The sequence below is a fragment of the Chroicocephalus ridibundus genome, chromosome 7, assembly GCF_963924245.1.
Source record: "Chroicocephalus ridibundus chromosome 7, bChrRid1.1, whole genome shotgun sequence".
NCBI lineage: Eukaryota > Metazoa > Chordata > Aves > Charadriiformes > Laridae > Chroicocephalus > Chroicocephalus ridibundus.
The window spans coordinates 39,969,251-39,996,651 of NC_086290.1; the positions used below are offsets into that span (position 1 = coordinate 39,969,251).

The following is a 27,401-nucleotide window of genomic DNA, read 5'->3' on the forward strand; positions in this document are numbered from 1 at the left end:
ACCCTGGATCAGGCCCTATGCCTAGCCTGGCCTTGCCACTGGACGTCCAAGAGAAGTCCAGGTTGTTGTGAAATGCACCTTGTTTTGCCTACTAAGTCTGTGTCCCATTTCCCAGCAGCCGGCTCTCCCTCTCAGAGCTGGTTTGTGCAGCCCCAACCCATGACAGAGCAAGGCCCAACCGACGTCTGTACATCAGAAGCTGCTTGGGTAGAAACGTTGCCTTTGTTGCCACGAGATGGCAGCCACTGCTTTCACACAGCAGGAGATTTTATGTGCTTTGTTCTTAAGAAAGGAAAACAAATTCAAAAGAAAATACCATAGCCTTTTTTCCCCCGGTAATAATTTGCTTTGTTCCTAAACGTTGAAGCGGATCTTGAAAATATGTCACTAAGATTGAGGGAGAAAACGGGACTGCTTAAGAAAATCAGACAGGATTTTGGCGAGATGAGGTGAGCCAGGGCAGATGTGTCTGGTTTATCACTTCTGCACCGCTGGTCCAGGCAGAATCAGGTGCCCGACGTGACAGGAATGCTTGGCTGGTTCTTGATTTCCAGTGCCATCACTGACTTGGGTTTGGTTTTCCCTCTCTTGCGCAGCTTACCAAGGGAAGACGTCTGTCAGCACGGTGGGCACCTCCACCTCTGCTTACCGCCTGAGCCTGGCCACCATGTCCCGCTCCAACACTGGCACCGGCACCGTCTGGGAGCAGGACAGTGAGCCGTCCCAGCAGGCCTCGCAGGACACACTGAGCCGCACAGATGAGGAGGATGAAGAAAGTACGTGGCAACTGATTTGAGCTAAGCCCCCAACAAAAGATGTTTTCTTGATGCCCCAGAGGATGGTTGGGAGGGGAAGACGGTTGTCCCTGTCCTCGCGTGAACAAAAGGCCCGTAGGGGCACGAGGCTGAGAAACTGCTGTGGTGGCTGCACAGTTCACGGTGTGAAAGCTTGGGTAGTTACACCCCCCCCCATTCTCTCCCGAGCTCTGGGTAGGGAGAAGGGAAGGGCACAGGCAGATCTTCAGTGCATGGGGCCTGGGCTGACATGCAATCCTCAGAGTGCTGACAAGGCATTTGGCAATTAGTCCTCTCTTTGACCTTCATCATGGCAGTGGGCAGGGGCCGTGGCTGGCTCTGTAGTGCAGATCCTCTTCCTGCAGGATCTCAGTGCTTCCTGCTTGTTACTTCTGTCCAGATGCTCCGACGACGTGGAATATGTTGTTTTTGTGCTGCATGGGATCCAGCTGTGGCTCTCTGCAGGGTGGAATGGCTGTGTGCTTGTGTCACTTCACACAAAGACGAAATTAAGCCTTAAAACTATTGACAACTAAAGCTTGATCTCCCTTTTGGGCAGCTGGCAGGTTCTGGGGTTGCCAGGCTTCCGAAGGAGTGGGATGGTGAATCTTTTGAGGACTAATTTGCAATGACCTGAATGTTGCATTGTCATTTCAGCTGAGTTTCATGTTATTCTTGGAATTTTGCCTTCTCTCTGCTTCTGAGCTCTCCATCTGCTTCTGAGTTGTCCATCACTGAAAGTCAGGGTAGAAAACTCTGCTCACTGTCATCGGGCTTGGGCTTTCCCCTGCTTTGGCAGGGACATTGGCCTCTGGTGCCGCAAGGGTTGGTTGCCTCAGTGCTTCAGTGCCTGGAACTCCGGCGCTTCGCTTCTGTATTTGAGGACTTACGACTATTCCCCAGAGATATTAAACAAAGAGGGTGAAAAACAGGCTTAGAAGACGGGCCTGTGCAGTCAGGGCAGAGTGGCCTTTAGGGAAAGAACAGTTAGCCTGAAACCTTCCAGGCTCGGCCCGACTTTCTTTCAGGTGGGTTCATCACTAAACATTGCCCAATGCACCCAGCGTTGTGCTGCGGATACTGCTCGGATACTCACTGAGGCAAACTCTGGTTCAGCCTCAGATTAATTAGGAGCCACTGTGTGGAATGATGAGTGCTATCTTCCCGTTTGCTCGCGGCAGTATTACTTCAGCCCTGCCGTGGCTTAATGCTGCCATAAAATATTTCAGTATATCAAAACTGGAAAAGGTCAAAAGGAAAAGAGAAAATTACACAAAACTTCCCCTTTGTTTTATTTGTTTATTTGTAATTAGAAGTTGTTGTGGTAAAAACCACAACAGAGCAATTTATTTCAAGGTACTTCATGTAATTTTAAACAGCACTGAAAATTTCAAGCAGTCCTGATCGCAATACCGCTGTCTGCATATTTCAGTTGCAGTATGATGTATTTGAGTCAATTTATCCAGTTCTTTTGGTTGACATTTTGCATGTCCTAAAGGGTGTTGGAGGGTGTCAGTTCTGCATTTTGCTGTTATGGATTTTATCTCTTGTAACAATGCTTTGCTATATTGTCGCTGCAGTTCACACCAGCAAAATGTCCAGTTACAACTTTTATGCCAGAAAACACTGTATATTAACAAACAAGTTATTAATCACAGGGATTAAGCCCTAGTGGAACCTGAATGCCCCAAACACATTTGCCTGAGAGCCATATAAACTGAAAGTGTACATAAATCCCTGTCGCATGTATGCTGGGCTCCCCATCCCGCGGGGGTTTATGCATATGTCTTTCTGAACTGTGACTGGAAAATCCAAGGGAAGCATTCAAGTTTTCAGGCTTGGGGTCTTGGTAAGTAAATGCTGGGTACACCTTTGGCATCCTGTTAACTCCTAACAACTCTAAATACATTGGTGGGGCTTGGGGTGGTTGTTTCCTCTCCTTTCCTCTTTTTTCGTTCTTTCTAGATGACTCCCTGAGCATGCCCAGTGTGGTAAGTGAACAAGAAGCATACCTTATGGGTGCCATTGGGAGGAGGCGGTTCTCCAGCCATCTCTCCAGCGTGTCTGCACCTCAGGCTGAGGTGGGCATGTTGCCCAGCCAAAGGTAACAACATGGGCTTTTCACCTTTCCCATTACATTCATGAGAGCTGAAATGGCACAGGTATATTATGTGTACATCAGAGACGTGGGATAGTAGTATCAGCACCAACGTAGTGACGCTAAATTTATGAGTCCTGAAATAGTGTTGGATCAAGGGTGCAGAGTTGGAAAGAACAATTTTCCAGGATGAGCTGTGTTGTATAAGGTCCATAAGAACAAGCTGTCATCCATAGAAACCTTCCTCTTAAACAGCTTCAGGAACCCTCAGCACTATCATTTTCCTCTGCTACTACCGTGGATACAAAGGAAAACCCATGGTTTGGGGGTTTCCATTGGACCAGGGGAGCATACACAAGCTGGGCAGGGGGTGGGGAGGAATCCTGAGAAGCTGGGAAAGGAGGCAGAGGCGTTCTGTTTGATTTACTTCATTTTCTTCCATGCAGTCTTTGTCCTTCCTAGAACAGTAACAGGCTCATCACAGAAATTAAATGTCAGGTTCAAAGATGGGATTTAATACTCTTTAAAACCAGAAATATACTTGTTGAGTGATAGAAATAACTTTGAATACCTTATTCCTGGTTAACATGGAGTAGTGAGAAAGAGATTAGAATTTGGGAAATGTACATCTTTAGAAGATGCAGAGAGTTTTGCATTTAAATCTGATTTTTTTTCTCTAAGTATGCAATGTTTATTTTTTTATTTGTATGCAACGTAGTTATCCAAGGATATCTGACAATGGACAGATTAATTTATGTTATTTCCTCTGAACCTTTAAAGATAAATTCTACATTATCTCTTGACCAGCCTTGGAAAGTCAAAATTGTTCCCTCCCCAGTCTCGCTTGGAATTAAAGCAATAACCTTGATACATAAGGAAAAGTAACAGCTGTGGTACATGCCAGCAGAGATAGGAGAAGTGATTTACAAGAGAGAAGTTACACAGATTTTATCTGGGAGTTTTCACAAAAGGGCTTACAGGAACTCATTTGACTTTTGAACTTGATTGATTTGGTCCCTTTGTTTCTTGAAAAATTAACATGCAAGGCTGCGTTTTCCCCAATCATTCGCTACCATCTTCAATGCATAAACTTCGTAAGAGTCACAGCTGACTGATAGCAATGTTTGCTTTGTGCAATCCCAAGTCATGGTGATGCTGAGAAAAAAAGACTTTAATTACAAGAGAGCTTTGCTCTTTAGTTTTTAAGTACATGGTATACAAGGAGAATTGCTTTTCATCGGTGTAGGGAAAGTACAAGCTCGGCAAGCGTAATCATAGTCCACAACATCGCGCCCTTTTTAGTTATGGATGGTCTCTGGGCTTTCAGACTGCCTCACAAATGTAAACTAATTACTGTTAAGTAATATTATTATTGCTTTCCTGCTGGTAACCCAGCAGACTGCTTTCTTGCTTTCTTTCATGTTTTCCCTATGGGCTGAGAAGGCTGCTCCTGCCCGAATGGTGTAGAAAAGCAATGTTCTTGGGTGCTCGTTTGCCAGGATCCACGCCAGCTGTTTACTTACAGTTTCATTGCACTACGAGACCTTGTTTTCCAGATGTTAGTCTTTAGATTCCTACCAGGAGGAGAGTGGTCTATAGTTCATGGGAGACAGATTAGCCTTTCCTCAGGAAGAACTGGCTCACGGGGAAGGGGGAAGAAAAAAGCTTTCTATGAAGCTGGAAGTAAATAGAACTGAAATAAATGAAAATGCTGCAGGAAAACGCTTTGAAAACAGTTCCCTGACCTTATTTTGTGTGGAAACGCATCCTACCGAACTTCTCAGCTCCCCGATTCTCAGCAGAGATGTAGAAGTCTCCAAGTAGTGTAAAATCCCTCTAAAGACGGCTCCTGTTATCAGATGTTTTCAGCTCCTCTGAGTCATATATGTGCTGTTGAGCGTGCGAGACCAATAAATGTTACCGTCCTTTTTTTACTTTTTTATTCCGTTGATATTTTTTTCCCTTGAAAACAGAGACAATCGCATGCTTTTTTTGCATTTTCTTTCCCTAAATTCTTAATCTCCCTGCCCCTCCTGCAGTGAACCTAATGTCCTCGATGACTCCCCGAGCCTGGCCACTGAGGGCAGCCTCTCTAGGTACAGTGTTAACACTACCTGTCTGTCGGTGTGTGTGCTGGGAAACGAGCCGTTTCCGACCTCCTCTGTCTCTTCCCCTCACCTTTTGTCGCTCTTTCCATCTCTGTCTCTTGTGGCTCATTGATATTCAGGCCTGCAAGTCAAAGGGGTAGCAACCCACCTTCAGTTTTCAGCTTTGATTGCCAGTAACTTTGAGGAGGCTAAGGGGAAGGGGAAAGAAAAAGCCGTAGCAAGTGAAACAGCAGTCTGGCTGGCGAGCCTCGAGGCTTTCCCCTTCTTTAGCAATTGCTTGAAAGGCATGAGAAAGATTATCCAAAGGCATTAGCTGTAGCCTGTTATAAGCATTAGTCTGGAGGCTTATATAAAACAGACATCTGTTTTTCCATTCATCCCACAATGCTGTCACCACAAAAGACTTAATAATAATATCAAGCTGTGTTCTTTAACATTCACTAATAAACCTAATTACGATAAGTCCTGTGGAATATAGTTCTCTGTGGATGGTTTACAGTAATTCTCGTTATTTTTACAAAGTGTTTCCAATTCTCAAATGACACCATAGAAAGCTTGCAGGTGAACACCATCAATATATATTCAAAATTGCCCTGTCGGTGCCGGAGTTCAGGTCTAGCTGTTCCCCACTACCCGTGGACAGGGCGGTTTGTGTGCAAACACTGTCACGGCCATGCCTGTCAAATGGGTCAGGAGTGAGCTTAGAAGAGAGGTCTCCACCTTTAACGGCCAGCTCAGCCGTGTTAATCATCCTCACTGTCCTGCTTCTGTGCTCGCACCTCTCGACCCATCCTCGTGAGGTCGCAGAGCCGTCGTTAGTCCCAAGAGCATCTCTGCTTCCTTCCAGTAGAACACAGCCCCTTACATTGGCAACACGGAGGGTAACGCGCCATTTCATGACTGCCACACCAGCTGAAGATGTGGGTATGTTGAGAGGCATTTGTGTGAGTGGTTTCTGTTTCGCTAGCTTGGTTTTAGATGTCAGTAGTGGCTTTTTGGGGTGCGGACAGGCTGCTTTGTTCATTTGATCACCGTTCTCAGCTGACAAATGGAGAGTTTATCATTGGTGGTGTCACTGAGATCATCCCATGATTCATGGTGTCCTTTGTGTGTGTGAAGCCTGCGTTGGCAGATCGGTCTCTAATTGGTGCTACTGTAGGAGTGGCGTTAGGAAAAGACATCGGCTTGTTGGCAGAGGCAGGAATATTCTTATCTGGTTTTGTGATAAAGCAAAAAGGATTGCATGGGCATCTGAGCATGTTTTGGGGCCTAAAGAGAACAGAAGTCATTCAACCAAAGAAGTTAAGTGCCGTCCCTTAGTAGGGCAAAAACCCACTACATTTGAGAAGGATGACAAAGGGGAAGGTCTGTACATAAGTTAAAGCCATAATGAACCTGTTACCAGGTTGCATCAGCATTGAATTTGAAATGTTTTGATCTTGTTAAGTGGGGGGGAGTCACTCCTAGTAACGGTGGTGAGGCTGAGGAATATGAGACAGCTAAGTCAACAGATGAGGTCAAATGCAGTAATTTTGAACCCTGAAATGTGATCAGCAGTACAGTGGGTTCCTACTACTTTCTGTCACACCAGTTTTCGCTAGGGACCAGGACACTATCCTCCACCCTGCGCTATGGCACAGAGATTTCCTTGGGCAAAAAGGCTACCAGGTGGAGCTGGGAGACAGCTCTGCTGAGGTGCATTGCTCTTCTCACGGAGCGGGCACTAACTGCCGAAGGAGGAGCATCAGGGCTGCAAAGCCTTACAAAGAAAGAAGACAGGGAAGTACTGCAATTTTTTATAAACAGGCAAGGTGAGAGATCTGCGAGGAAGAAAAGATGTTTCAGCTGCATTGTTAAATGTGCAAATTGGATTCCTCCTCTAAAGGACAGAAGTAATAAAGCAGACGTTGTAGGAGGTCATTGGGCTGTGGGGATCATAGCACAGAACTAATGTGATTTTATATGCAGGAACATTAGTTTTGAATAAAGCAGGCTTGACTTTTTGTTACCTAACTTTGCTTTCGGCTGGAGTACAATGCTAACAACTAGTTAGGATTGCTTTCTGAATTCAAAAGCTGATGTTTAGTCATAACTGACATAAAGAAATAAATCATATAGCAACTAGACCCCTATGGAAGGTAGGAGTTTTAAATAAATTAAATAAATAGTGACAAACACAAAGAAGAATAAAATCTGTTTTCCTTTATTCTATAGCAATTGGAGGCAGACATGTAGACGAGCAGGGACGACAGGAAGGGGATAACATTTAAGCGCTGAGAAGTAACAGAGAGCATGGGGTGCAGGGCTGAGGAGCATCTGTGTCCAGCCCTGGGATTTGGTGTGGTTATAATCTGAGAGGAGAGGATACTTTCCCAAATCAGAAAGGAAAAAGAATGAGAAGTCCCTGTGATGGAAATTTCCGTTTAACGTTTGTTGTTGCCTATCTTAGCTTAATGGTGCCTAATAGGGAAAATCAGAGTGAATTCGCATTGCCAGGGCAAGAGCAGCAGATCTAACACTAATGGGACTAGGATGTGTCTGGGGACACAAGAGCTGGAGTTCATCTACGTTTTAACTCATTCTTCACTGGCCTTTGTCCACTAACCCTGTCGTTCGGATGTCTCGGGACACAAAGTGTGCATGTTCTACCATAACGGTGTGGCAAGCATGTACATATTTTTACTAGACATTTAAACTCCTTGCTTCCTTTGTCTCTGTTTTGTTTTCTTCTTTGCTCTTTCTTTTTTTTTTCTCTTTGGCTGCATGGTTTCTTGTAACTCATGAGCATCCCTAATTGTAATTGCCAACCCGACAAAGTTTCTTTTAGCCCCCACTGTGTGACTGCACTGGCTGTCACTTCTTGTGCTGGCAACACGCCTCCATGAAGTTGGGTTGGTTTGATCTTTTGCTCACCTGTCTCTGCCCTGACTGTGTAATGGGAGTAACATTATTGTGAAGATACAACCCCTGACAGAGATACTCAGAGAGTGACAGAGTGTCTTTGTGTTGGGCAGGAAAGACTCCTGTTCTGCTATTCCCAAATAGATCTGGCTTATGTACTGCAGAAACCCCCTTCTTATCGATCACGTTGCCACAGGAGGGAAACGTTCTCTCCGCTGAGATGGCATTTGATTCAGTGTTCTTGACTGAGTCCCACGGCCTGCCAGAGAACCAGTATACTCCTGGCCAGGTCCGGTAAACAAGGAGAGACAGAAGAGGAGGGAGGGAGGGCTACAAAGAGCCAAAAGTCTGTCTGCCACACTAATTTTCATGGAAACAAGATCAGTAGTGCTGTTCTTTGATGTGAAAAGAAACCCTCACAAACCCTCATGAAGTGAAATGTTCTATCTGAAAATTCAGTCGCTCGTCTGAAATTTGTGGTCTTTACGATTCTCTCTCTCTTTCCTGCCTGTCTTCAAATTTTGGGGGTAGAAGGCAAAAAGACAGGACTGTGCTGTGCGCAGGCAGCTCTGCAAAACTCGGCTGCTCTGGGGTCCACCATTTGCCTGCAAAAGATATCTGCAATTTCAGCTCATAATAGCAATTATGATACCAATTTGTGTAATGATTCAGTACTGGAAATAAACATCCACCAGCTCACTAAACTCATTTCACTTATGATATAAGCCAGGCTGAAAAATCTCAGACTCCAGCAGGAAGACACAAAGTCCAGCCTTTCTTTTGCTCACCTATTGTTTGTCCTCAGTGCACTTCACTCCATGGGAATCGGTTTTTTCCTCGTGTATAACCTCTGTGCTCTCGTGTGGCCCGTGTACTCCTTTATCTAATGACTTTTTCAAAGTGTTTTCATGGTGCATGCGAAATGAGCTTGTTTCACCACTATAAACAGTGTTTTGCACTGAACATAATTATAGTCTTTCTGCTACAGACATTTACGTCTCCTCACTCATAGAACTAAGAGTTACTGTTCCTTCATCAGAAATTGTAACAGTATCCTCAAAAGCTAGTCCAATAGAAAATTATTTTTTCAAGACCTTCTCCAGCTGATTTCTACTTAATTCACATACAGACAACTACTCTAGAAACTTCTTAAAATTCCCAGGAATAGATTTTTATGTAATCCTAGAAACAGAAGATTAAGAAAATTCTACAAGCTGTAATTTCAGGTAGTGTGGATCACAAATTAAAGACTAATTTAAGAGGCGCAGTCTCTTTGCTTTAATATGGACTGGCGTGTTGCTGCTGGACCTGCCAGTCATATGTGCTGCAGTCAGTGTCTGGGTCAAGAGTACAGTCCTGCGAACAGGAGGGACCTTTGAGGACGCTGCTTATTCCTAGGCAGGCATTCGCACGATGTCTAGGATGCTTTGTATGTAAATCATGTCAATACCCTACGTAAAAGCTGGAAAATATGTTCCAGGGACCGGTGATCTCATTTGTAAGAGCCGTCTGACCGAGAAAAGGGCTCAAATCTATCTTGTTTGTTCTGGCTTTGAGCTTGCAGAAGCTTTTCCTTTTTTTCCAAACCGCTGCAGCTGCGGTGAGATCGCCGAGGGCATGCCGAGGATTATTAGGCTGTGGCCAGACAATCAGCAGAGAAACAGCTTCAGGGTCTTAAGATGTCTCTCTCCTTGAAGTTGCCCATTGTCTCCCCAGTAGAGCTGGCAGAAACACACCCTTACGGTTTGGTGCAAAGTCTGGCTTTAATTTAAACTGATAAGAGAGGAAGGAATAGGACTTTCAAGTCGGGCAACCAGACTTTGAACAGAAGCAGACCAGGAAGCTCTCATGTTCTGTTCCACCAAACCTTCTAAGGGCAGTAACTTCTGCCAAAGCAAAGAATGAGCTGTTCAGGAGACAGACCTTTTTAAGCCGCTCCACAGACACCTTTCATGTCTTGTCTGACCACGTCCTTAGGTTTCGCCTCTTCCTCCACTCCTGTCAGGTCAGGAAGGCCATCTTAAACGTTAGTTGCTATTGTAACCACATGTCTCTCAGACACAGTTCATTCAGCTCAAACGTTTTGTGACCACTGTCTGCTAAATGACCGATTTTTAACTTTTTGGAGGAATACAGTACTTTGATAAAAATGAGGGGAGGGTGGTATTTTTATGTGAAGTCAGTTGAATGGTAGAATGAGGTGGTATGCAGCTGACTCTGTTTTATTGCTAAAGATTCTTTTACTGCAGATTTTCAGATATCTTGTGCCAAGATATTAAAAACTAAAAAGCTGTGTTTATATATATATATATAAAATTTATGTTTCCTTGTCTTTTTTGTTTATTAGCCACAAAAAGACTTAAGGCTGCAAGTGTTGAGTGTGGGGCCTTGTTCACATAACTCATGCATCCATTATGTGAATGGATCCTTTGTCACTTTGTGTTTGTTTTTTGTTTGTTGACTTAAATTGAAATTAAGAACAGATGACAAAAATGGGATGAGGCTGTGGAGTCTATTTGGGAGGAAAAAAGAAATAGCTTTTACAACATTGTCCTTGAAAAGGGAAAAGCAAACAAGAAGGCCTTTGAGCTAGGAGGCTGATGTTCTTGCCTTTATTGATGAAGCCCACGTGGCAAAGGATGCAGAGAAGCGAGTGTTGCTCAGTGGGATGCATCAATCAATGACTGAAAACTGAAATCTGCAGTTATTTATATCTGGATGCTACCTGTGCGTGGCCAAGTCCTGAATGCCATGACTCCACCTCCCACCCTTTCCTAAGCCCCAGAAGCCACAACCCAACAGACACGTCCCCCCTCCATCCTTCAAAGACAGTGCTGCTCTTTGAAGTGACCGTGCCATTAGTGGTTGGTTGATTTATTTATTTATCTATTTATTTTAGTCAAAATTGCCAGGACACCTACTAGTTACACAGGGTGCTTCTGTGCTTGGCCTAATGCTGTCAACATCTAACAGGGTGGCAAGCGTGCAGAGCGAGCCGGGCCAGCAGAACCTTCTACTGCAGCAGCCCCTGGGGCGGAAGAGAGGCCTGCGGCAGGTGAGTCAACAAACCTGCCCTCCTTCTCTTGGAGTCGGTTTGGGTCTTCTCATCTGTGTCTGTTTTGAAATGATTTGTGGGTGTGACGTGTCCCTTTTACCTAATTCGTGACATACTAGTGCAGTCCGTTGAGTTAGCAGGAACCACAGCACGAGCCGTAGCTGCGAGGCCTGACAAATCCCTAAGAGAGGAGGTGTACTTTGTTTTGAATTCCCCAATCTTTTCCTCTGTAGGCTTTTTTTTTTTTTTTTTAATTAAACAATGGTCACACAATCTGCATTGCATTACATTCAGTGTTGAAACTGAAAAGACACAAACCCCAGAAGTTCATACAAAGGAGATGTCTGAGCCATGGAAACATTAGAACATATATCTGCTAAAAGCAGCGTGAATGGACAGGGAGAGGAATAGACCATGGTGATCTGTTCTCCTTACAGAGCAGAAGTTGTGTAACGTGTGAACATACACCAGCCTAACTCTTTCTTCCACCGTTTAGCTTCGACGACCGCTGCTGTCACGTCAGAAAACTCAAACCGAGCCTCGCAGCCGTCACGGAGCTCGACTTTCCACCACGCGACGGAGCATCCAGCCCAAACCAAAACCTAGCGGTAGGGCAGCGCTGCATTTCCAGAACCAGCACTTCAGATTTCAAAGTAGAAAATACCATGTTGTTGTTTTAGCTTAAAGGAAAAGTTAGTATGTTGTTAGCAGCCTGTATTACGGTGAAATCCCCGCAGTTTTATCCTTTTTCCGAGTAAGCGGATATCCTATCAGAAAATCACCCCCTCAAAACTCTTTGATGGTTTCTCCAAAGGCTTTCAAGGTGAAACTGGACGTGGGCAGTGAATGATCGTGTTTCCTAGAGGTGTGGAGAATTTAGGGGACAGGTGTCCTCTATTCAGGGTACCTTGTCCAAAACCTCCAGGTGTGCAAATTTTGAAGCAGCTATTGAGAGGAGTAGAAAGAAGGAAATCGCTCATCACTTTTATGCTTAGTTGTGCAGAGCTTTAAGGGTTGCATATGGAAATGAATATCGGAGTGTTCCAGTCCATGCCGTGTGCTTCCAGGAGTCGGCAGTGCCAAGCAGAGCAGGTGGCTGTATTCTGTACCGTCTGAAGCCAGCAGTTAACATTGGAGGAAGCACCTGGTAGAGCAAAGGTTTAGCTTGTGAGCTTTCTGGGTTTCTAACCACTCCACCAGCGCTGTGCTGGGGCAGCAGCACTGCTGGAGATGTTTGAAACATAAAAGTTGGCCAAAATAGTTAAGAGCAGGAACAGGGATATCAGTTTTACTCTCCAGTTTTAGTCTAGTTGTCCTCACCCAGTGCTGTTCTGTTATTCCCAGATAGCGGAGTCGGTCTGCAGGAACGGGGGGCAATCAGCTGCCCTCTGTCTTTTCTCAGATTTCCTGCAAAACCTTGGGCAATTCTCTTACATATTTGGATCTCAGTTTTCCCTTTTCAGTTGAGGGCAGAAATGCCTAACTCATGTGGGAGTTCAAGCCAGTATATTTTTCTGTGATGGAAAGATGTTATGGGTGGTGGTTATCTCACCAAGCCATGACAAAGATAGGCAGGGTGGATAGTCTTCAGGAGATCCCTGACTCTTGCTGTGGCTTTAGAGGAAGCCGAGGGTGAAAGGCTTTTAGGTTAGACTCCGGTTAGACAGCTTATAAACATGGAATGAATCATGAATCCTGTCTTAGTTGTAAAAACTCCAGGGATTCTCTCTCTCCTTTTCTTCTTGTGTTTCCCATCCCAAACTGTAGCATTTTAATACTCAGTTTTCTGGGCTTTGTACCCTTCAGCGGAGCAGAAGCGGTCGGTGACTTTCACTGAAGCCCAGCCTGAGGTGACACCAGCTGCCTCCCCAGGGGACCCATCGGCCCCAGTAGCCCAGCAGCAGGGCTGCGGCCGCAGCAGCCCCCAGGCCACCAGCACGCAGGAGCCGCCGAGTAAACCTGTGCTGACCTCCTCACCGGCCATCGTGGTGGCTGATCTCCACAGCCAGGCCACCAGCCAGGTAAGGTGACTGACGGTTCCATCACGCGTGTCTGTCCGCTGCTTCAGCAAAGTTGCAGGGCAAATTTATAGGGAAATGCCTGATGCATTGCAGCCCTGTAAGGAAAGCTGGCGGGTGAGTGAAGACAGTGAACTCTTCTGTGAGTCTGTTCTTTGGGCTGGGTTTGCTGTCCCACCCCCTGCTTTGGCAAACCATTCACTTCTAGATCCATGCAATGATTCTTCATCTGCAAATACATTTCCTGCATCTTCCCTTTCCATCTTCCCCTCACATATAGTAGTGCTTCTGGACCTGCTCACCAGTGCAAGTTTCCATCAGCAGGTTTTTACAGCTTGCTCTCTGAGAAATGCGCCCTTAAGGAAGGGCACCTTCAAAACTGCAGCACTGTTTTAGCAAAAGCACCACACTTCAAAAGAAATTGCTTGTCCAACATTTTTGTGTGTCGGACACCACTGAGGACAGTGCAGGGACAATCACAGCCATCCCTGCAACACATCAGTGACATCGAGATCACTTTTATACCCCCCGATATCGAGTGTCTTTTGAGGGTCATGCCTTTTGCCAGAAAGAAATGAAAAACATTCATCTTGAAAATATACTTAAAAAAATGAAATGAGGAAGTGTTAACAACTGAGATCAGACAACCTTTCTGATCATTCCTACAAATCTGATTCACTGGCAAAAACATATCATTGTCAGGGTGGAATTTTAGGGATTTATGATCTACAAGTGCCAGGCCCTTTATGGTAAAAAGTATTTCTGAATGAGAAAGTATTTTACAGATGTTCCATTGGCTTTTTTCCCCCTCTCCCTCCCACTTTCTCTGCTCCTGACCACCGGCTCTCCTCAACTGCAGAGCGAGGCACTTCCTACTGAGACGGAGAAGGAAAAAGAAGAGGGCTTGGAGTCCCGGCCAACAACAGCACAAAGCACGCCCCCTGCACAGCTCTCCGACAGCGAGGACTACGCTGGCCTGGAGACCACCAGCCTGCTGCAGCACGGGGACACCGTCCTTCACATCAGCGAGGACAACGGCATGGAGAACCCCTTGCTGGCCACTCACTTCACCTTCACGCACGTGGAGCTTGGGGAGACTGATGTTGATCTAGATGAATCTCACGTTTAACTCTCAGGGAAGTGCAGTAGCGGGAGGAGGAAGATAAAGTGTACCTTCTCCTTTGAGTTCCCTGGTAACTAGTAACTGATTAAAACAAGAGCACTTTATTATCCGAAAGTAGAAAACAGCTAACGGCCAGTTGCTATAGATTGGCAAATTTCTGTTTGTGAAATCTATTTCAGTTCAGGGCAAAACCGCAGAACAGAGAATTTTTACAAAATTCTCAGGGTAGGGGTGTGTGGGCAAATATGTGGTCCATAAGAGCTGGATGTGGCAGCAAGCGCTGTGCTCATGGCCTGGTGGGCAAGCGGGCTGCGGAACTGCGTCAGCCACAGAGGAGAAGCCTCTTTTCAAATTGTGCCCAAGATTTATTTTTGTAGCGTTTTTGAGAGGAGGGCTGGATAGTAGCTGACCCCAAGGCTCTTAACACGTTGGTACTGGCAGTGAAAACACTGATAAAAAGTACCAATCTAAAGCTTGATTTTCACAAGCCTGGGACCATTGTTTCTAACTTGCAGAGCAATGATAAGCACCATGGAGCAATTAGACTTTTTTTTTTTTTTTTTGGCACTGCAGACTTTAGTTGAGTTTACTTTTTGTCTGTCGGTTTCATTCCACTCTGTAAGATATTGCCCTTGTGCTACAAAAATATTTGCTCTGTAAAACTAAATACAGTACACACGGTAAGAAGGAATGCACGTGCTGTGCACAGATAGAGAGGGGCAGGGGTGAGTGGTCTGCAGGCGGTATAAATAGCCCACGCTGTCCTGCTTAAATGTAGCCAGTAATTCATCTCCACAGCTTAAAAAAAAACCCAAGAAACCGCATCTGGAATGCGTGGACCTTCTGGTACCTACCAACTGCTCCACTGATGCTGCCGTATGTACTTAGATATAGGGATTTAAAGTAAATATTTATATATGGTATTTTCATGTTCCTATATATAAAAATATAAATATATATGTACATTGTAAACAAAAGATGGACATTGCAGGGCAAAAACCTGATGAAAGAATCTATTTTTGGCATGTTGAGATTGTATTTAAAAAGGTTGCATTTTATGTACGTAATGTTCATGGCTGCAAATGTTAGAGAGATATATATGTAACATTTATACGTAGGTGGAGATTCCCGTGGGGGACCAGCTGAAGTCACAGCTGAGTTACGAGCCACGCTGCGGCATCATGGAATTACGCTGAAATGTGACTTTCGCCATTAGCTGCTTAGGGGCAAACTGCAGAACAGCTGTGAAACAAACCATGAAATCATAAGCAACGCCCAAAGTCACCCTCTGCTTTGGGAATCGTATACTGCCTTTTCCAGCTTAAGTTAGAACAACTAGAGTTTATAATCATGGCATTATGGTGCAGAGGAAAATGTTTTAGATCATCCTGAGAGTCTGTAAAATGTGCTAATTACCAGTTTGAGGTAATTACTTCCTGAGGGCTTGTAATTTGGACGCGCGCATGATAAAACAGCCTTATGGAGGAGGCAGAACGATATCCTCCTATCCATTTCCAAAGAAAAGCCTCGCATCTCTCTTCAACAGCCGTTTAAAATACTGCCATACAAACGACTGCCTCACTGCAGAACTGCAGCTTTTACTGTTGCGTGGAAAATTAACCATATACCTGAGAGCAGGTTTCAGCCTGCTGAAACCCATGGAGCCTTCCTTCCGGCTGTGCCGCTCGGTATTTCCCAAATGCTCCGATGTGACGGGAGCCGTGCACACCAGTCTGAGGAGGGCACTCACGCACGCTAAACCTCTGAAGACAGCAAAAGCCATCCTTCTCCCAGGCCCACGGGTGCTGAGCATCCTCTGCTGCCACCGCATTGGTGAGCGATGGAGACTCTCGGCACCTCTTGGGAAAAGCAGGGCTGAAAAGGCAAATATTTTTATAGTGCACCACCTGTATCACCATATGCATAAATATATAGGTGGTGCACTAATGCAGCTTTGAAGTGTGCATGGTTTTGTAAGAGACACAGTTGGGCGAAGATGGCAGTGTCTCAGATCTGCTGCTCAGTGCGTGTCCTGAACGACAAACTGCTTACTCTGCTGACCAAAACACGCTGTACCGATTCTTATCTCCTCAGCGCGCTGGAGCCAGCACCAGCTACCTGTAGGAGACTGCTTTGGATTAGCTCCCGGCTTGGAGGCCACTCAAAGAATTGCTAAATTCCAGATGCTAAGTTTTATTATTAACAGTGACGCACAAATGAGAAAAAACAGAGCTTCACTTTCAAATCCCAAGGTAGGCCGGGTTACTGGCAGTGGGGTGGGGGCGGAGAGTTTTCCACGTGAGCCAAGTAAACGCCTGGGACACAACACGTTCAGAATTCATGGTGCGTTTCATAGAGTGACCTTTTCTGCTGAAAATGAGAAGGGAGCATCTTCCTTAATGAAAAGTAGATGCCTCACCATGGTACTCCACTCTAACGATGACGAAATAACTGTGATTTACTTCATTTAGTTCAGTATATGTAATAAATGTTTCCATTTGGGTTTCCCACTGTCGCTGGTGAATCCACACTAGTAAGCCATAGCAAAGACTAAAATGCCTCTTTTTAATGTCTACCCTGCTAGAAATTAATGCAGCTTATAAATGATGTAATCCATAATTTAGTTTTATTCAGGTGGCCGGGCAGATGGCTTTGATTTTGTGGGATGATTGTCGAGAGAGGGAACAGACAGGCAGAGCCGTCAGTCTGTTTTCTCCTGTGTGCTACTTTCCTATTGGTTGCACTTGATACTGTACTAATGAAGTGCATACAATGTGCTTTAGCTGGTTTTGTGCTTTCCTCCAGTCTCTCTGTAACAGAACTGGTGTATTTCTGCTGTGAAGACAAACGATGCTGCTTAAATAGTGTTAGAGGCCTTAAGTGCATGTCACGTTCAACAAACGTCCAGGCTGTACCAGTCTTGTCGGTGTGTCAGTCAGTCCCATTCGCCTCAGCGTTTTATGCAAACATTGTCCTGAAGACTAAATACAGAGGATTGATGGCAAAAGGACAGAGTTCTGTGTTTAAGCCTCTTGCGCAACACGACGTCCCTCGGTCTCCCTTTCTAAAGGGCTCCGATACGCTGATATTTGAGAGACTTCAGTTCCAGGACAGGGAGAGGGTTTGTTAAAATTTACCCACCCGCTTCCAGGCCGTGCCCCACAGGCACCTGCCGCCCTCGCCCGGGGCAGGGGCTGAGGGTGGGCAGGGGGGTGCCCTGGGCCTGCCCGAGACACTGCTGCCTGGAAGGGTGCTTCAGCGGTAACAACACAGGCCTTGCTGGGAGCTTGAAAAAGAACAGTCTGTAAAAAGCGGCTTTGGGTTTGGTTCCCCCCCCCGCCCCCCGTCAGTTTAGGCCCGCCGCGCGCGGGTGGCTGCTCAGAGGGGCTCTGTCCTCCCGGGCGCCACAAAGGGCCTCGCTCGGGCCGCAGCCGCGGGGACAGCCCGGCACGGCCCTTCCGCCGCCCCCCGAGGCTGGGCCCCCGCGAAACGGCTGCCGGGGCGCCCCGAAGCCCCCGCCGAGGCCGCGCCGCTCCCCGGTGCCCGGACGCACGGCTCGACCCGCGCCATTTCCCCCGCGCAGCAGCGCGCGCCCCCCCGCCGCGCGGCCAGCCCCGCCGGCCCCCACGCGCCGGGCAAGATGGCGGCGGGGCGGGGCGGTGGCGCGCGCCCTGGGGCGGTCCCGGCGTGCCGCGCGGCGGCGCAGGCGCGGGGCGGCGGCGGCGATGGCGTCGGGGTGCCGGATCGGTCCCTCCATCCTCAACAGCGACCTGGCGGCGCTGGGCGCCGAGTGCAGCCGCATGTTGGACTGCGGCGCCGACTACCTGCACCTGGATGTAATGGACGGGTAACGGCCGGGGGGCGGGCGGGACGGGGGCGCGGGGGGCGGCCGCCCCGGGGGTTCGGGCGGGCGGCCTGCCCCGTCCCGCCCGGCCGGGGGTAACCTGCGGGCGGGCGGGTCTCTCTCTTCGGCCCCCAAGACACTTCGTCCCGAACATCACCTTCGGCCACCCCGTCGTGGAGAGCCTGCGCAAGCAGCTGGGCCAGGAGCCCTTCTTCGGTAAGGGGCCGGGGCCGGGGCGCGCTGTCGGGCCCCTCCGGTGGCGGGCGGGGGCCGCAGCCCCAGGCGCCGCCGCGGCTGCTCACGGCTCTGCTCCCCTCCTCCAGATATGCACATGATGGTGGCCAGGCCAGAGCAGTGGGTGAAGCCGATGGCGGTCGCTGGCGCGAACCAGTACACCTTTCATCTCGAAGCCACAGACAATCCCGGGGCGTTGATAAAAGACATTCGGGAGAATGGGATGAAGGTGAGGGGAGTGCAGGCTCGGGGCAGCGCGCTGCACTCGGCTTAGCTCACCGCCGCGTTGCTGGCAATGGAAAACCCATCGCTGACAGTTACGGGTGGTCAGAGATTGGCACGTGGGGCCCCGACGCTCTCTGTGCACCGAGTCAGTCTTCAGTTTTAGCTTAAGACCACCAGGAATCTTTTATTTAAAGCGGCCTGTTCTTACAGCGTGTACACAGACACATTTTCCCAGGGGTTTGTTCCCAGCTCGAGCCAGTCTCGCTGCATTTGTGTCACTTGGGTCTGTCCTGCCTCTCCCACAGGTCGGCTTGGCGATCAAGCCTGGCACTACAGTTGAACACTTGGCACCTTGGGCCAATCAGATAGACATGGCTTTGGTGATGACAGTAGAACCTGGATTCGGAGGGCAGAAATTTATGGAAGACATGATGCCAAAGGTAAACTAAGTTTTCCTTATTTATTGAACTTAAAGCTAAGTAATAGTATGGAGAGTAGCGGTGAAGTGAATAAACTGTATCTGGGCATGGAAGAAGCTATATGTAACTCTGGCAGCTGAGTGTGGATCTCGGTACTGACTTCTCTATACTATTTCTCAGGTTCAGTGGCTGAGGACACAGTTTCCTTCGCTGGATATTGAAGTGGATGGAGGAGTTGGGCCTGACACCATCCATAAGTGTGCAGAGGTAAGAGGCTGAAGCGGAGCAGCATTCTCAGTCACCGTGCTGAGATACTTAATGGTCCCTCGGAAAATAAAGCTCAGGAGGAATTGCATTTTGACCATTAGCTTTCAGAGGGAACGGTAAAGCACACTTAATAGCAAAATCTACTTGAGGTAGCAAAATCTACTTGAGGTCTAGTCTTGTGCCTGTTCTAATAGCGGCTACTGAAGCCTCCCCTGAGCTAGAGAAGTTGTTTGTTTCTTGGATGTTCAGGTAAATAGGAGCAAGGATGACGAAATTACCTATTTGGGGAAGAGCTGTCTTTTCCGAACTTGATTTGTGGTTGTAGTTAGAGGTATGTCACCTCTGTCCCCCAGATAGCGCTTGTTTGCCCACCAGCCTAGAATTCACTACAATCTCATGTTTTACAGCAAGAAAACCCTTTAAGAAGTGGAACTGTTCCATGTTATTGAGTGGGTGTTTAATGTCTTTCAGGCAGGCGCAAATATGATTGTATCTGGCAGTGCTATTATGAAGAGCGCAGATCCAAGATCTGTGATCAATCTTCTCAGGAATGTGTGTTCAGAAGCAGCTCAAAAGCGCTGCCTGGATCGATGAGACCTACTCGAGCAGTGTTCAAGAAGGCTCTGTGCGTGCAGGAGAACCCTTGTTTCTCGTGCGTAAGGGAGGGCTGGATGAACATTAATTATGGAAACTTGTTGCTGCTGAACAGAGGAATCGTTCCTTCGCTGCAATGAAGCAAGCAGCAGTGAAAAAACCATTCTGGCTGTCTTTCAGGGTTGGAAATGCAATGGTTTGAACCTGTCTCTTGATTCTGTGGAGGCTAATTTTACGGCACAACCTGTAACGCTGACTGGATTGAACTACACTTCGGTCAGATTTTGCTTGCTAGAAGAGTGTAGCATCACCACAAGCAATCTCTCTTGTGGAAGACTAATCAAACTGCCTTCTGCTGTCTGTATTTTGTCACTTGATCTATTCATTCCTACAAAACTTTTCCAATATCTGTATTAAACACCCCTCCCTTGGTGTGGTAAGTCTCCTTTAAGCCTATTGTCAACAGTGAGTGGTTTGGGGAGCAAGTTTGGGGAAAATGCAGTTTAAGAGGGCTAAAAAATCCCATGGATGCTAGAAATGTTCCTGTTTTGCTTTTACTGTGCTAATCACAACGAGGCTAATCATCCTGTACAGTCCGTGTACCTGAAGAATTCTAGGACACAAATCATCTCTTCCTAAAGTAAATGTCTAGTGTACGTCTGATGAATCACACTGTGGAGAAGTATGTTTTTCTTCAGTAATTATAGTTCACCTGTACCTAACTAAACTGTAGTCACCTAAAGTCAGGTAAGAGTAATCCAAGCCATAATGTCTAAATATAATTTTTTGCCTATTGCATAATAAGAACTTCAAATATTTACAAGGGAAATAGGTAAGGATTTTGTTAAATTAGTCCTCGCTCATCAGTGATCAACATTTCTAGTTAATCACCTGACATTTTTTTATGGTAGTTGAGAGGTTCAGAATGGATTTTCCTTCAGCTGTCTAGAAATGTGTGCTTTTGAGCTGGAACCAAACACCATCTATCTCGTCTCAAGTGAGAAGCTTCAAAAAATGAGGGTGGGAAGGAGGGCAAGGGAGGTTACTGTAATGCGAGTAAACACCTTCCTTTAGATGTCGATAGCAGTACCAACCAAGTTACGGCTATAATTCTGCATTCTGTTATTCTCCTGTAAAGGATGATTAGCCTCGTACTTGACCTACATAAGCCAAGCATCAAACAAGTCAGTCACAAACTGGGAAATACCTTCTCGTTTACCTTTCAAATAGCCAGTTTTAAGACAGCTGTGTCTGAAATTCCTGGAAGTGATGGGATTCCACCAAAGAATGTTGCTTTAAAACCCTATAGTTAAAATTTTATCTTGACACACAGCCTCCTTGGTTTGTGCATATGCCTGAGTAAACGCTTAAGATAGATAGATAGCAACATACAGGGATGTCGTCTACTGAAGTGATTTCAGTGTACGTAGGCTAAAAAGCGCTGCATGGAGCTGGCTCTGTGAAACGCCTCTTGGTTATGAAACCAAATAGTTCTCATACCGTCGATTTGCTTGTGCCGACTTCACAGCCCGGCCTGTTTGGGCACGTGAAAGGCGAGAATTACAACCCACTAGCGGAAGACCTGAGCAGGTCATTTTAGATAGGCCTGCCTCCCATGGCTCTAATTAGTATTGCTGACTCCTTTCATATTTCATGGTATTCTGCGTGGTATTTTTCCCTTTAAGTTGTAATTACAGAAGGGCTGCAAACAGCCTGCTGCCCCAGGCCAGAAGGCCCAACAGCTGCAGCCAGTCCACTTCCACAAGGCCAGCGTCAAATCTGTTGTCCTCGCAGCAAAGCTGGGCACGTCACCTGCCAAATGCCAAGGCAGTGCTAGAGCTGATGCACCCCCGTCTATGCCCAGGACCTGCGAGGTGTCCCACAGACAGGCCTCTGCTCGGTGGCTGCGGAAGGAGCTGGCGGGGGTACAGCGTGGGTCACTGCCGTCATTAAGGAGGAGGAGCTACGGCTAGTTCAAACAATCCAGCCAAGTGTCTGAAAGGGCGAAACTACTACCTTTTCCTCGGCGGTTAATTGTGCTTTAGGTGGACAAATGTCTTTGCTTCCTGTTTCCACTTGCAACCCCATGTGAGAACTAGCAAAAGACGGCTTCATCTGGACCTACTGCACTGAAGACATCTTTCAGAAGAGGTTTGATGAAAGCAAGCTTGGCTAGGAAACGTGGTAGTCCAGATGGCTGCTAGACGTGTTAAAATCTGTCCTTCTGGAAAGAACCCGTGTAACATGCATGGAGAAGGTCACGGCTCTGGTGTCTGAAATGCAGGCCAAGCCGCCACAAACGGCCTGTGACAGTGTTAGTCTAGGATTTGGCAGTGTGGCTTTTCATGCTATGGAAAGCAGTAGGACAACAGCTGTAGTATCCTTGCCTCCTGCAGCTGACTGTAAACTGGTTTGAAAGCTACTTCTGGCTTTTTTTTGTTTCTAATTAATTTGAGGGGGGTGGATGTCCCAAAGTCATGCTGGTTAATCCATGGTGCTGTAGCTGGCTACAGCATGTTTTCTTTCACAGGTTGAAGTCACTTTGTCATCGTTTTAAATCTGGTAGTTTGCACTTCTGTTGAGCCTCAGGTTACGCGTGTTGTGGGAGGGAGAAATTATACCCGGAGTGGAATTACTCAACTGCCGCTTTCCATCTAAATCCCACCCAGGTGGGTCAATGCAGCTGGCTGCTACCGCAGCAGCTTTTTACACGTGTAAGGGTGAATGTGACCCCAGACCATCCCTGGAAGGAACAGTAATGATACTTGTTCTTCTCATGCTTAAGACTGTTCCAGTTTCTTGCCTCTGTACGTTAACAGAAGTAATCTGTCAGACTCTATCGAGGCCTGTCCTCCTGCACTCGGTAATGGAACCCCACAGCGCCGCAGCCACAGGACTTGGACCAAACACTGACATGAAAAACCGAAAGAGCTGCTTGTGTGGTATCCCTGGGGCCAGATAAACCCCAGGACTGTTCAATGTTGCAATACTCTGATAAAGCAAAGTTTCAGCAACATGGGAGAGCAGAGTCTGGTGATGTTAGTCACGTGGTCAAGAGCGGTGCAGGGTGAGCTGACGGAGCAAAGGCTCTGTCTGCACTGGAAAACAGGATAAAAGAAACTCTCATCAGGCCGAGTAGGGCAGGGCTGGGCATGTGCTCCATAGGCTGGTCCAGGGCACATCCCTGAGCAAGATAAAAAAACTGCGGTGGACGCACACAGGGCTTTATTTTAATAGGGCTTACAAGTTTGTATTGGTACTTACATTCCATTAAGGTCCTGGATGCAGAGATGATGCGTTTAAACCCCGCAGCAGGGTGCAGAACATAAGTGGCCTTAAAAAAAAAAAAATCTCTCCCTTGAAAATGGTGAGAACAAAGCACAAGGGAAATGGCTTTCTCTGTGAAGCTGCAACACCCCAGTTTCACGCGTGGGGCACCTTGCTGTATTATGGTTAAGTTGGCATTTCACAGCCTTTGTAATACCTTCAGCCACAGCAGTCGGTGCAGCGCTGCCAGCTGTTTTCATCGCTTAACAGCCAGAAGCCAAGCACATTGCTGTGTTATTGTCCCATCCCGCACACTGCCCCCCCCCCCATTTAATACTTTGCAAAGAAAGAAAACAAGCATGGGTTTCTTACATATTTTGTGGCTTTAACTGTGAGCCTTGCTCTGAGCTCTCAGCCCACTCCCACCACCAGCAGGTTCCTCGGGATCCCAGCATTCATGCAAGAGGTGATGAGCCAGGAGGTGGGGGGACAGGCTGCAGGCGGTATGAAGGTACTAGTGCCGATGCCCGCTGCATGCAGCGCAGGTGAAGAAGATGAAGTGGGGGTGGGGCTGGTCCGGTGACCATGTTCAGTTAAGAAGTTTGCTAACTTTGTCCCAGTAGTGAAATGGGGCTACTGAAAATTTGGGTGCCTCACTGGCTGGAGCAAAGATGCAGAAAGTAGAGACAGAGCGAGCAGGGCACAGCGCCCGGTCTGCTGCAAGGAGGTGGTAAATGATTAGAGGTGCTGCAGGTGAGGAACAGCCTGGGGTGTCCCAAAAAGCATTTCGCTTGATGTGCGCACAGTGTTTCCCCATCTGCCCCTGCCAGATGAAGGGCTGCTCAAGGTGGGCAGGCAACATGAGAAGAGCAAACGCAGCCTCTCACCCCTCCCCCTGGCCTTGCCAGCCACACTCACATGGGCTGCTCACCCGATGGCAGAAACCTGCGCCCCACTAACAGCTGGAGAGCAGCCCCGTGCTGGGCCCGCAGAGGAAGAACTGCTCTGGCACAGTTCTGCGGCCGTGCAGTTGCCTAAGCAGCTCTCTGTGGGAAGGCAGTTGCAGTTTGCGGCCACAGGTCGAGCCAGCCGAGAGGCAGATGTTGGAGAAAAGACTTCTGATGGTGGTAGGAGTGGGGTAATGACCAAATAGAGATTTTCATGGTTTCTTCAGGGGTTTTTTTTTTCAGTCTCCTGGTTTCCTGGCCTTTCTTTGGCTAGCCTTTTTATTGCTGCTTTGTGAGGCACTAGCTGGTTCCTACAGTGAGTGACAAGAACATCTAAAGAGGGGACAAAGAAAACGTGCTTACTCTTGCTTGTGTCGATAACGGCTTGTGCAGCCCCTGCAGCTGGCAAGGTAACAGGCAGTTGCTTTCGGCCAGCACACTGGAGACTGACCCAAACCCACCACAATGGTTCCACAGGACACCACAGCCGGGAACTGAACAGCAGTGCAGGAACAGCTTTACGGTCCACCAGGCTGACCAAACTTGATTAATCCAGCTCCTTTCGCACAGGTTTTTTTGGCCTCATTTTAACACCCTTCCCTGCCCACCCCCCAATCTAGAAAAACACTCTCCTTTCGCTCCTTCCCATAAATTGCATTTCCATTTACGGGCAGCACGTTCAGGCCATCTAAGGCAGCTAGCCGGCTGGTTTACTTGGTCCGTCCCATCTCTTAAATTGCAGAAACTCCTCACGTTGCCCCAGGGACCAGACAGAGCAGGAAGCCCTGACCTTACAACAAAGCTGGGTGAGAGCTGGTCAGATCAGACGTCTTAATGAATGGATACAGCTACAGAAGAGACCGGCAAAGCGTCTGAGACATGAAACTGTCAGGAACCTTTTCCCAGCAGCAGATGCACATGCAGGACAAGAGATGGAAAAATCCACTCTCTATTCGGACGCTGGGGGACCTTGGCCTCACAGCACCAGCGCAGCTTCAGGACGACAGCAAAGCGTAGTGCCACTGCCACTTCAGCCTGTTTGCGCAGCCGTTCTTGGGCCAAGCAGGTCTCTGTGCCAAGAGGAAGCATTACTGCTATTTCTTCACTTCTAAAAGGCCATCAAATTCAGACTATATACAACATATATAGAAATAACTTTTAATTAAAAAACCAACCTTGCATCAAAGATTATTGTATCAGACATTGAGGCAAGATTCAAGTTTAAGACAAACCAGTGTTAAAAAAGTGTTTAAAAAAATAATCAGAATGTGCAATAAACTACAATGCAGCAATAGGTTGTAGTGTTGAAACTTTACTGAACTGTTTTCAGATGCCCAGTGTATAATTCCTGTCATTTTGACCAAAAAAAAATTGACACTAAAACTGGGTCATCTGTCCAGTGCCATTCCAGATATTACATGTGGAAGAAAATTTTGCACAAAACCAGAGATTCCTATAAAATTGCCTTCAACTGTCCTACACAGAAAAACTTCCCGTTGATGGATTATACCTACATTCAATGTTTAATCTGTGTTAATACCTCTTGAGATTGCAGATACATTCCAAACTACGCTATTTAGATGCAAGTTTAAACAACTTGCTTTTGTTTCCTCACTGTGAACTCGCTGGGAAATTAAAAAATCTATTTGGAATCACAATGGAAAGCTTTGGGGCTTTTTTCTTTATTGGTCTTCTAGACATCAATCATCTTTTCCTTTTCAGCTAGTCACCAAATGTTGGCATACTTACGAGACTCTTACAAGGCACTGTACAGAGATTTGAACAAGACTTTGTCTTTAACATATTAAAGCAAAATATTATGAGCCTCGTTAGCTACTGAAGGACTAAGGAAGTAAGATGACCCAAAACACAATATTCAAACAGCTGTGTCACTGATTGGACTCGACTCCTCCTTCCTTCCATTTCTCTATACCCACACGACCGAAGCAGAAACGTTACTTTCTGAGTAGCGGATACATCGCCTATTGAGATGCAGTGGTCTATTTCTATCTTATTGCTTGAGGACATCGATATGAAACATGCCCTGGCACTACCGAGAGCTGAGTACAGATTTTAAGCTAGATGCAAGGCTTCCAGAACGCTTGCTTTGAAACTTCCGGTTCTCACCGACTCTTGTCTCACGCATGGGTTACACACACGCATTTAGAGGCGGATTTCTGCCCCAGGGGCCTGCCACACAGGAAAATAACTGGAGGCTATTGCTTCTCCCCACTATTTTTTCAAGTAGTTTTTCTGTGTTCAGTTGAAGTTGTTGGTTAAGGTAGACAGCCTATCCACTGCACCAGAATCCACTAGAACCAGAAATGCATTTGAAAACAAACAAAACAGAAAAGGATGATTACTAACAAATGTGGCAATATGACAACAGAAAGTGAATGGTGCCAGCAATTTATGTGCGCCCACTCCCGACACTGGGAATATTAGACTTCCAGCTTGAAATAATTACTTTCTCTTGGGGTTCAGGAAGAAGAAAGTGTTGTCTTTGGGATATATCCTGCCTGTTGCAAAGCAAGAAAGAAAATATATTATATGCAGCTAACGTACAGGTTTTGAATTGTGCTGTCATATGCTGTGTGAACAAGAGAGATTTTACCTTACACTTTTCTCCACCTTAATTGGCTTTCTTAATGAACCACATTATTCCCTGTCACCTTTGTTTTCTTGTATTGTTGATTCCCAGGCAAACATTTTCGCAGTCTTCTGACTCTTCGGTAGATTGTTTTCTCGGTGGATGGCCATTGTCTAGCAAACCAATGGGTGTGCATGAAGTACAGAGGGAGTCGCTGGGAAAAGCCGCACTTGACATTTCAGTCTGATTCGTTATTTGATCTTGGCACAGTAAAGCTTCTACCTCTTCATCTTTTAGTGGAAAAACTCGAAGTTCCCACAGCCCAGACTGAAAAGAATCAGAAGGATAGGAGTGAGGGTAGAAAAAAAGAGGGGGAAAAGGGATTTCAGTTGAGTCTGAACTGATTAGCTATGTGCAGAATGATCTGCTATCAAATAACAAATGAGTGTCTTTCTTTACAGTGTTTGCGGGGCTCTTCAGATAAAGAATACGCCGCTGCCAGGCACCAGCTGTCAATGTAAGCTGGCTTCGTACAGTTTTGAACAGGTAACAGAGCTACAACTGAATAGGCACAGTACAGGAAGGGGTGCCAGACCATCAAGATACCTGAACCCATAACAATCAGCCCCATCTGGAAATCTGGCCAACATCTCTGGCCTGAGAAAAGATCCGTCATCCTTGAACCCAGGCCTGCCATGCTTGCCTCTAAAACACGTGCCTCGCATGCTAAGCCATTAAATTTTTACCTACTGACAAATCTTGGGCTTAATTCATAGAGCATAGCAATCTGGTTCTAAACAGGAGCACTGCATTCAGTCCACTGAACTAGGGCAACAGCCTGAGATTCTGGTCAGTGAGATTGGGAAGATGTGTCCAGGTTCTTTGTTTTAGTTAGAGATAGTGGTCCCTGAAGACCT

General features: G+C 46.8%; 3 protein-coding genes across 19 annotated transcripts in view; 2 read left to right on the top strand and 1 right to left on the bottom strand.

Annotated features, from left to right (window-relative positions):
• The window catches only part of UNC80 (unc-80 homolog, NALCN channel complex subunit), a 130,392-nt gene extending 112,697 nt beyond the window's left edge, over positions 1–17,695 (top strand). For 10 of the 13 annotated variants that reach the window (XM_063342203.1, XM_063342204.1, XM_063342213.1 and 7 more), the window contains 7 exons: positions 597–776; positions 2,760–2,898; positions 4,932–4,988; positions 10,875–10,956; positions 11,453–11,564; positions 12,763–12,977; positions 13,834–17,694. In XM_063342203.1, the coding sequence (XP_063198273.1) occupies positions 597–776; positions 2,760–2,898; positions 4,932–4,988; positions 10,875–10,956; positions 11,453–11,564; positions 12,763–12,977; positions 13,834–14,103 (1,055 nt within the window). In that variant the 3' untranslated portion in view covers positions 14,104–17,694. Of the gene's footprint in view, positions 1–596; positions 777–2,759; positions 2,899–4,931; positions 4,989–10,874; positions 10,957–11,452; positions 11,565–12,762; positions 12,978–13,833 lie in introns of all 13 variants that reach the window. The other 3 variants (XM_063342216.1, XM_063342208.1, XM_063342215.1) reach the window with 3 other exon arrangements.
• A 90-nt stretch (positions 17,696–17,785) lies between these two features.
• On the top strand, positions 17,786–24,885 carry RPE (ribulose-5-phosphate-3-epimerase). The gene is made up of 6 exons (XM_063340996.1): positions 17,786–17,944; positions 18,078–18,157; positions 18,265–18,404; positions 18,706–18,840; positions 19,000–19,086; positions 19,558–24,885. The coding sequence occupies exons 1-6, from the start codon at positions 17,823–17,825 to the stop codon at positions 19,678–19,680; spliced, it is 687 nt and encodes a 228-aa protein (XP_063197066.1). The 5' UTR covers positions 17,786–17,822; the 3' UTR covers positions 19,681–24,885.
• A 153-nt stretch (positions 24,886–25,038) lies between these two features.
• The window catches only part of KANSL1L (KAT8 regulatory NSL complex subunit 1 like), a 62,612-nt gene continuing 60,249 nt past the window's right edge, over positions 25,039–27,401 (bottom strand). For 4 of the 5 annotated variants that reach the window (XM_063340990.1, XM_063340989.1, XM_063340991.1 and 1 more), the window contains one exon: positions 25,039–26,811. In XM_063340990.1, coding sequence (XP_063197060.1) covers positions 26,563–26,811 — 249 coding nt within the window. In that variant the 3' untranslated portion in view covers positions 25,039–26,562. The remainder of the gene's footprint in view (positions 26,812–27,401) is intronic. The other variant, XR_010071929.1, reaches the window with a different exon arrangement.